Source organism: Hippocampus comes, unplaced genomic scaffold, assembly GCF_001891065.2.
Source record: "Hippocampus comes isolate QL1 unplaced genomic scaffold, H_comes_QL1_v1.1 scaffold81, whole genome shotgun sequence".
Taxonomy (NCBI): domain Eukaryota; kingdom Metazoa; phylum Chordata; class Actinopteri; order Syngnathiformes; family Syngnathidae; genus Hippocampus; species Hippocampus comes.
The window spans coordinates 866,946-876,189 of NW_017806179.1; the positions used below are offsets into that span (position 1 = coordinate 866,946).

General features: G+C 49.1%; 1 protein-coding gene and 1 long non-coding RNA gene across 2 annotated transcripts in view; both read right to left on the minus strand.

Moving 5' to 3' along the window:
• LOC109532688 (uncharacterized) overlaps nt 1–7,027 on the minus strand; it is a 19,125-nt gene extending 12,098 nt beyond the window's left edge. The window contains exons 1-2 of the long non-coding RNA XR_002171426.1: nt 6,639–7,027; nt 6,487–6,553 (exon numbers count right to left, since the gene is read on the minus strand). This is a non-coding gene — a long non-coding RNA (uncharacterized LOC109532688). The remainder of the gene's footprint in view (nt 1–6,486; nt 6,554–6,638) is intronic.
• Nucleotides 7,028–7,850: 823 nt separating this feature from the next.
• atp5f1c (ATP synthase F1 subunit gamma) overlaps nt 7,851–9,244 on the minus strand; it is a 2,556-nt gene continuing 1,162 nt past the window's right edge. Inside the window, exons 4-8 of the mRNA XM_019897467.1 lie at nt 9,035–9,239; nt 8,799–8,863; nt 8,574–8,729; nt 8,188–8,284; nt 7,851–7,957 (exon numbers count right to left, since the gene is read on the minus strand). Coding sequence (XP_019753026.1) covers nt 7,954–7,957; nt 8,188–8,284; nt 8,574–8,729; nt 8,799–8,863; nt 9,035–9,239 — 527 coding nt within the window. The 3' untranslated portion in view covers nt 7,851–7,953. The remainder of the gene's footprint in view (nt 7,958–8,187; nt 8,285–8,573; nt 8,730–8,798; nt 8,864–9,034; nt 9,240–9,244) is intronic.

The window sequence follows — 9,244 nt, forward strand, 5'->3', positions numbered from 1 at the left end:
TGTGTGCGTGTGTTTGGTCTACTGCTGATGTTCCCCTCGACGTAAAAACAAGACATGAGCCGGTACGTGCAAAGTTCAACCGTTTACGCCGCCCCCCCCCCCCTCCACCCCCGCCCCAACTAAAGAGCAACTTCCTGTAATCTCGGTCACATTCGAAAGAGAACAAGCAGGGATGTTTGATGTCGTCCATGGAAGTGGGAAACACTTGCACACGGAATTCCCTCCTCGCCCCCCCGAACTGCAGCGCCATCCTGCCGCGCCGCATTTCCGCTTTTAATCTGCGTCGAATGAAAACAGAAAAACAAAAAAAAGGAATATCTGCTGCACTTGACACAATCTGGACGCCAGCGGACCCTCTCAACCCCCCTCGACATCCAAGTCGGGTCATCGCTCCCCGGTGATGGCATGAAAGAGTCCATTCCAAAAAAAAGGGACCGAAATTCATTTTTGAAATGGCAACAAACGGACTCATGGAAGGGATTCAGTTGGGAACGGGAGATTCCACCGTGAATGCACAAGAAGACGTTCGGTCCTTCCGTTCCTTCCCCAAAACTATTCCCAGAGTTTGTTTTCACGCCATGTGGGCCACGCCGAGACTCGGTGCACCAGTTTGTCCCGGCGGGCCGCGGCTCCCACGGCAGCGCGGCAGCCAATCCCACGCCAGCTCGCTGAGGGGCCCAAAATAGAAACGCAGCCGTGATGTCACCGGGCCCGCCCCTCCTTAGGACGCCTAATTGCCTCGTTTACATTCGCTTTACGGCCAATGGGCTGCCTGGGGGGGGAGACGCGCCCGTGAGTCAAACGGAAACGGAAGCCACAAGGGGGCGCCGACGGAGACAAACAGGAAGGGCAGAAGAAGATTGGGCCTTCAGGAACGGTTACGATGCAAACGGACGCTCGTCACGGGTTTTCGCTTGTAGCAGCTTCCAAACATTGGATTGTGTGTGTGTGTGTGTGTGTGTGTGTGTGTGTGTGTGTGTGTGTGTGTGTGTGTGTGGGAAGAGGAGATAAGCAAGGAGGATGATGAAATGTGAGGCAACAACACAGGAGCCAGCATCAAGATCTCTGATAAAAACAAACACGCTGTCTATACTGTACCCCCCCCCCCACACACACACACACACACACACAATGCGCACACTCTCACACATGTTGATGAGACCAATGAAAAAGTCTTAATAAGCTCATGTTCCTTAAATTGCTTCCTTCCATCCCATCCTGGTTTCCTTCCTCACTGGCAGGCTCCCCCCCGCCCGCCCCCGAGCCTCCTTTCCTCGCGGCTTCCTCGCTTTTTGCTTCCCTCTTCCACCCGTCCTTGGTCCTTCTCTCCTTCATCCTCGCTCCCTCTCTTGCTTCCTTCGTTTCATACCGTCATTCCTCCCAAAAAGAAACTTCTGGACACGCCTCCCTGCTAACAACTAATCAGATAGAAGGCTAACCATGCCCACCCAACCGCTCCCCCCCCCCCACACACACACACAGATAAGGAGCGCGTGTGCGCATGTGTGTGGCCAAGAAGGAAAGTCCAAATATGTTTTTCATGGGGGGGGGTTCACGCTGCGCTCCGCCGCTCTGGCGGTGCACGCCGGCGATTGCCACGGCGGCCTCCACCTCGGCTGACAGATTATTCATATCGACGGCGTGAGGTTCCGCAAAGCAATTACGTGGCGTCACACTCCGTCAACTTTGGGACTGACACGCCGCCGCGAAAAAGAGGAAGCCGCTTGCGACCGGATGTACGGCCGACCGCCGCCACGTTGACGTTCGCCGGTTGTCGGCCGCGGTTAAACGGCAGATTTTTAAGGCTTGATATCGCATTCGCCTGAGACTTGCCTTCATGAAATAATTGCGTTGCCAAATGAACATTTTCCAATCACGGAATCGCTATCCCGCTCTACAGTCGAGTTTTGCACGGTGCTGTTTGCATGTGTTGCATCCACGCTCGTTTTCCATCTCGGGTCATTCGAATGACGCCTTAGCACGAAGCTAACGGACTTTGCACAACAAAGCCGTACGTAACAAGTAGGGTGTTTTTGTTTGGTCTGTGTCAGCAATCACCATGAAAGGAGCCATTCAAAGCAATTGTGACCCCGCACACCTGCCTCGGAAGCGCCGGGCCGTTTTCAACACACTTTTTGTCCCCCGACGTATCGCCGGCTGCTTGATGGCAGCCGGCGATATGTCAGAAAGTCGGCGCGGCCCGACGCGCAATGCCGACAGACGTCCGGCGAGACGACGACGACACGGGCGTGACGACGGGGCAAAAAATAGATTGAGGCTCCGTGACGTCACGGAACGATTTTGGCAACGCGGCGACCAACGCACCGTCAACCGTGAACAGGATCGCTAGCTTCGGTCCAGCTCGGCTTCACGCGTCGCCGCACAGACAAACGCGCACGAACACACGCAGGCACGCCGGCGCGGTTAATGAAATGTCAGAGGTCAAAGGTCGCCGTCTTTATGCCGCCCGGCGGAGGCCGTGAATATTTTCGCCGGACTGCGCGAACGCTGGGAAAAGTCCGAGGTTAAAAAAAAAACAAAAAGTGGCTTGAATATTTACGAGCACGAAAGTTGCGGCTTGGGCCTCGGGCGCCATCGTCAACGGAGAGCAATTCGATGAAACCCGCACGGGCTGCGGGTTTGTTCACACGCTGTCAGATGCGACACTTTGCACCTTGCTTACGAGGGTGAACTGCACCCAATGTATGCAGCGCCGCCGGAACAATAAAAAGCCCTCCGCCACTTTTTTTTTTTTTTTGCCCCCCTCCCCCATCACGGCACATCAAGCGTCAAAATGTACATGTGCCTGATGTGAAAACACACATTTCTTTCCATTCCATCGCCATCCAGTCATTTTCTTCTCGCCTCTGATCCGTGACAATGTGCGAGCCAAGGTGAAAAATGGCGGATTTAATGGCTTTTGCTTTTTTCTTTTTCCGGGGCCTGCGGGAGCTCCGCCGCTTTGCTGTACGGAACTGAATGTTAGCGTGCGTGCGTGCGTGTTTATTTCATCATGTATGTCATCTTTTGGGGGGGGAATATCCTCCCGCCGGTGCCGGTGGACTCACTCTTCTTATCTGCGGGATGGCAAAGGAAATGAAAGGCTAGCAAAGGATGCTAAAGGAAGGCAACGGGCAGGGGGCGTGAAGGAAATGAAGTCCCAATATAGGAATGGAAGATAAACAAAAAGGGAATTACAAGGTAGGAAAGGATGCACGAGCAAGGGTGCAGAAGGGGGGGTCCGGAGAATGACGTGAGAAAAGCAAAGGGGAACCATTGGGGAGGGAGGGGGGTGAACAGTGGTGGGAAGGTGAAAGAAAGAAGGACGAACGGGAAAGCCAACGAGGTGGTCGACAAGGAAGGGAAAGAAGGGGAATCACGCGCTAGGCAAGGCTTGAGGAAAGGAAGGAAATGAGGAGCTAGCAAAGGAAGCCAAACAAATGGGAAGAACGGAAAAAGCGAAAAGGACGGACGAAAAAAATCCGGGTGAGGTTGGCACGGGTCTTTTGGAGTAGCGCGGCGTTAGCGCGGGTGCTAGCATCCGCTTTGTTGCCGCCGGCGCGACGGCGAAATGCAAATGGCAGACAGGAAGCTTGTTTGTCTACTTCTTCTCTCGTGGCTCCATCGCACGCAGCGTTTAGCCACAAGTAAACAAACAACAGGCACCATTAGCCCACTCGCCGCTGCGTGCGTGTGTATCACCCGCACTCAAACACACGCAAAAGAAGCACGTGGCATTCGCGGCATGTATGGAAATGTTTTTTCTTTGACGTTTCGCTGGTGCGCTGCATGCTAGCGTCCGTGTGCTAATTCATCATTTAGCCGACGAGGGACAACACGCTTGGAGGTTTTCATTCCACGCCTTGTGAAGATGAAGCGCGGGTTCGAGGAGGGGGCCTTGTCCCCTCCATCCTGAGCACAAAGAGGTGCCATGACGGGCGGGCCAACAGCGCCACCCAGCCCCCGCTGACGCCATTGCAACAGCCCGCCCCCCACCTTCCTGACATGTCTGTCAGTTGGGAAAAAAAAATATTTTTTTTTTCCCCCTTTTTTTTTTTTTTTTTTAGCGAGGGAATGTGGCATTAATTCAGTGATCAAAATGAGCGAAGGCGCGACACGCCAGCGAGGCAATCAAAGACTCGCCTCGTCGCTCCAAACACTTAATGGACTCCACACACAAAAAATCTAACTAATTACAATTTGTCCTTTCTCTTTTGTCCTTTTCACAAGACTTCCTTTTCATTCCTGCCACTGCGCGCGCGGCCGCGTCTCTCTCGCCTCCCTCATTTAAATAAGCGCCAACCGCGGCTTCTCCCGCCCAAATGTGCTACTAGTGTCATAACAATGAGAAGTGGCGGCCCGCGGCGACTATTTAAAATATCATTTGAAAAAAGGCCGGATCTGTAATTCAGAGCGGATACGCTATCAGACGCCGCGCTTGTCATTGGTGTCTCTAATCTCCCGCGCGCCCGACAAACACGCCGGCTTGCTGGCAGCAGACACTCCGAGGGAGACGACGACGGCGGCGGCGGCGGCGCGGGGGGTGGGGGGGGTGGGGGGTGGATTTTCTTTACCGCTTATTTTCTTCCCCGGCGTACGCGACACCTATCATAAGATCAATGCCCGAAAAGGATTGGAGAGGAATTGCAGTTTTTGGAGAGCTATTAGCGAGCGATCGCGGCTTATAAGGAAGACGAGAAGGATGCGAACCGGAGTTAGAAGCGAGCGATCGCCGATTCGAAGGAAGATTCTGAGGAAATCAAGCAGGGGGAGGCCACTGCTTTGAAAGGCCACACTGAGGAAATCAACACAGGGGATGAAGGAGTCATTTGAAGTGACCGATCAACGTTATGAGGGAGTGATCACCGGTTAGAAGGGTGAGATCACAGCTTATAGGCCTGAAGAGAAAAAAAGTGAACGTAATCGGACAACGGGTTGCAAGGGACGAAGTATCAGGAAGTGAGGACGGCTTATAAGGAAGTGATACGGAAGTCATCGTCTGGAAAATGGTTACCAGGAAGATTTCAAGGACGTGAGCCCAAGTTATAAGTGCGGCTTTGAGGGGAGGCCGCCGTCGAGCTTTACCAGGACCCATATGACCTCTTTTGACAACCATTTCAATTGTGCTCAGATCGCCTTGCACAAAAAAAAAAAAAAAAAAAAAAACACCAAAGGACTGAGCTTTATCAGCAAATGATGAATGATTGCTAAAAAATGTGCAAATCTTGGACAAATTTGCAACTTCACTCTGTGTGCAATCAATGATTCTCACACACACACACACACACACACACACACACACACACACACACATTGGGTTTTGGTTAGACGTGTGGTCTGGACAGGAAAAGGCTGGGGGCCACTTTGCTCAGCGGGACCCTGACATCGGGCCATACACACTCACACACACACACTTCAAAGTGTGGGGGGGACATGCATCCATCCATCCAGGGTCGGGGGCTCCGAGGTTGGGCCGGGCCATCTATCATAGCGCCAGAAATTCTGGAACCCAACACTTGATTGGCAGCACAACACACGCGCACGTACACACTTATGTCAATATTCTGTCAATGAGTCAATTCATAATCTTCAGAAAATGTTTTCCTTTGCAACCACTGCGACGTCCACGAGCGCACTGGTCCTCAAACTGGGTGCAATACAAAATCGTGTGCAATACATTTTGGACTTTGGAGGATTATTCAAAAGTGTGCGCCTATATGCTGGCATTGGCACAAACAAAACAAACAAAAGAAACCAATGACTCCACCCCACCCCTTTTTTTTAATTAGCATTGTGATGTCTTATCAAATTAACATGACATGAATAGATCTTCTTTTTTTTGTATTAATACAGCAATATTTTTCCAGGAACATACAGCACAAGAACATGGGCCTGCCACATAAAGAAAAAAAAAACTGCCAATAGAGTAATTGACAAGTTTCTTTTGACACCACAAGATAGCGGCGACACACTACTTTTGTCCAAATGAAACACACAGCTGATAACTTTTTGTATGCTCAAATATCCATGGCTTAAAAGGATTATAACAACATCGCATACTGTCTATGGAGTTTTGCATTGCGTGTTTGCATGAAGATGAAGTGACTTTTTTTTTTTTTTGCAGACGTAGTTGCTCCAAACACCAACGTGTCATTCTTTCAGTCTTGTTTAGTTTGACAGTAACCTGCCACCATACAGTGCTCGTATCTCAAGTCAAAGCAAAAACATAAAATAAAATAGCCAAAGCAATGGCTCGCATCTCAAAATTCGTTTAATCCTACAGGTTAAGAGGCGCTAAAACCATTTTGGCCAATGACGAAACAAAAGAAAGCGATTCGGGAAAAGACACAATAACAACAGTGGGGACTGAACTGTGGATTGATCTCGTCATGGTCTTAACACGCAATCTAACACCACATGATTGTGAAAACTAAATTGGAATCCCTTTCAATTAAATTCATGTCAAAGGAACGAAGTAGAACTTACCCAAAAAGCAGACGTAAACTCTCCATGATTTGACTCTTGAGCCACATCTAATTACTGGAGCACCTCACTAAATGAAAAATATATCAAATAAATCATTCAATTTACTTTTAATATTACTATATAAATTCACAATACAAAAAAAAATAATTTACCTTCAGAGGGAACCAGGTCATGCGCCAAGTTTATTAAAATAAGCGGGCGCAGGTGTGGTGTGGCCTGCAGTACTGCTTTAGAGTCCGAGAGGGCGCTCCTCCTTCCTTCTCGCCTTCCTTTTTGAGCCACAAAGTGCGCTTGACTGCACAAAAGTTCCAAAATGCAACATAGAGACTTAATGCACCAAATTTGCTCCAAATAGTTTCTATTTTGTGTGCAGACAGTAAACACATTGTTTAAGATCTTTTTAAGGGGCTTTCTAAGATCTCGCCAACACAGAACAGCTGTTTACTCTGTCGCATGCCTCTGACGTCACCACCCACTCCAGGCATAACAAACAGAGACCAGAGTACACGGAACACACTTGAGCCTCCATGCAAGGCCATTGGCGCACACAAATGCACAATCAATGTAACTCTACACTAAATTCTATGAAAACGTAACATATTTATATATTTCAGTGAAAAAGAATCTTTTACTCACCGACTACGGGCGCGTTTGAACTGTTGTTCCAATTGTGGACGCATTTACGATCCGACAGCGCCTCCCAGTGGCCAAAAGTAGAACTGCAACTCGAAGAACATTTGAGGAGGAACTCCGCCTTGATGGTAATAACGCTTATTTATGTTCATGATTGTGGTTTGACAAGTGTGCTGACAGCCGTTCGCTTTTGTTATTAAAAAGACAACAATTCAACTATTTGTTGTACAGCACAGTGCACATTGACCTTCCTCCAGAGGTGTCATGAGTACAAAAAAATGAAACAGTTTGAGTTTGCCATTTGATGCAGGGGTGGTCAAAGAATGGCCTTTCTGAAATTGGTTGTAAATAAAAACTATCTATTCACTTCTTGGTAAACGTATTATTATAAATACAAATTAGCATCATCTCCCCAATAAACCATTTTACGTGTTAACTGTAAGTTTGCCCAGGCCGACTCAAATCGAATTTTTCAAACTATGAGAGTTGATTCATTTGAACAAAAATGTTGTCCATGACACAGAAAAAATATTTTGTGTTCATTTTGTAATAAGAAAAACTTTGTCTCACAATGGAGAAATAGGTCAATTATGTGCAACTAAATGAACGATCCATGAGCAAGCATGATTTTTGTTACTTGTAACTATTTGACACACATGTGAACTAAGTTTGGCCAGTCCGACTATAACGACAACAAAATTTGCAAAATTTTGGAAAAAAAGCAAGTTGAGCAGAGGGTGTAAGATCTTTATTCTCTCAGTATATTTTACAAACACAAGCATAAACGTCACTAGACTCCTCTGTGTCAACATCTGTCTCGTCTCGCTTCGCCGCTTACCTGCAAAGAGAGAATACAAAACATTAAAAAAAAAAAAAAAAAGAGCGTGAGTGACGACTCGACTAATGGCTAAAGTCAGCTAACCAACTGCCAAGCACATTCTACCAGGTTACCTCCTGCAAGCTTCAATTCCTGAATTTGGCGGGTGGATGCAAGGCGCGCAAGACCATTAGAACATTTTGATGACGACGGCAATGATGATGATGATGATGATGAAGACGGAAACTTACAGAGCGGCGGCTCCGGAGATGATCTCAATGAGCTCCTTGGTGATGACGGCCTGTCGGGTGCGGTTGAAGGTTAGGGTGAGCTTGTCAATCATCTCGGCTGAGGACCGGGCGGGATGTCCATCAAAAGGAAGGAGCGGGAAGGAAAAAAATAAAAAACACAAAGAATCGGTCACTGCCTATGTTCGTAGACAAGATCAATAGAAGAGGTAGCATTTCATGAATTTGGGGGAACTCTGGTTGCTGTTGTTGTTGTGTGGTATGTACTTGACATGGACACCGAACCCAAATCAAACCTTGTGGGACTCCTACGAAATGCGCAAGGCAGGCCTGCATTGTGCGGCGTGTCGTTTTTTGGGGATTTTTTTTTTTCTCAGGGCCCGGCTTACAAGCGTTCTTGCTGGCGCTGTCCATGGCGGTCATCCTGGCGCTCTGCTCGCTGGTGGACGACTCACGCAGCGCCAGGTAGATGACGTTGACCATGGCGAACTCCTGGTAGCTCCTCAGCACGTCGGCGTCGATGTCATCGTACACGGCCATGGTCTCTGCGGTTGCCAGGCAAGAGTTTCAGCATCGCAATGTTTGACGGGAACCGGGGTGACCCAAGACCTTACCCGCGTTTGCGACCACGTCGTTGGAAAAGAGGGACTTCCGGTCCGTCTTGTAGGAGATGACGGATCTGCGTGAGGAAAACGTCCGGCACAAGTCAACGCCGGCTTGCAACTCGGGATTCACAGTGACGCACATTCAGTGCGGTACCGCAACATGGGAGCGCAAAAAAAGTAACTTGTGTTTTTTTGCTTTTTTTAAAATGGAGGTTTCAGCCGGAGAAAGTCAAAGTGCGCTCGACCTGAAATGGTTGTAGATGACGGCTCCCTGGTCAAACTCGTAGCCGGAGTTGAGCAGCTCACTGGCGATGAGGGAGGCGTCCCCAAAAGTGGGGGGCTTGCGGCCCACCTCCTTGCAGTTCAGCATGATGTGCTTGCCGTGAGTTCTGACGCAAGAGAGCGCAAAAACATTTTGGTGGCGTTCGCGAGCCGGCGCGGCATCGTGGCCGGGA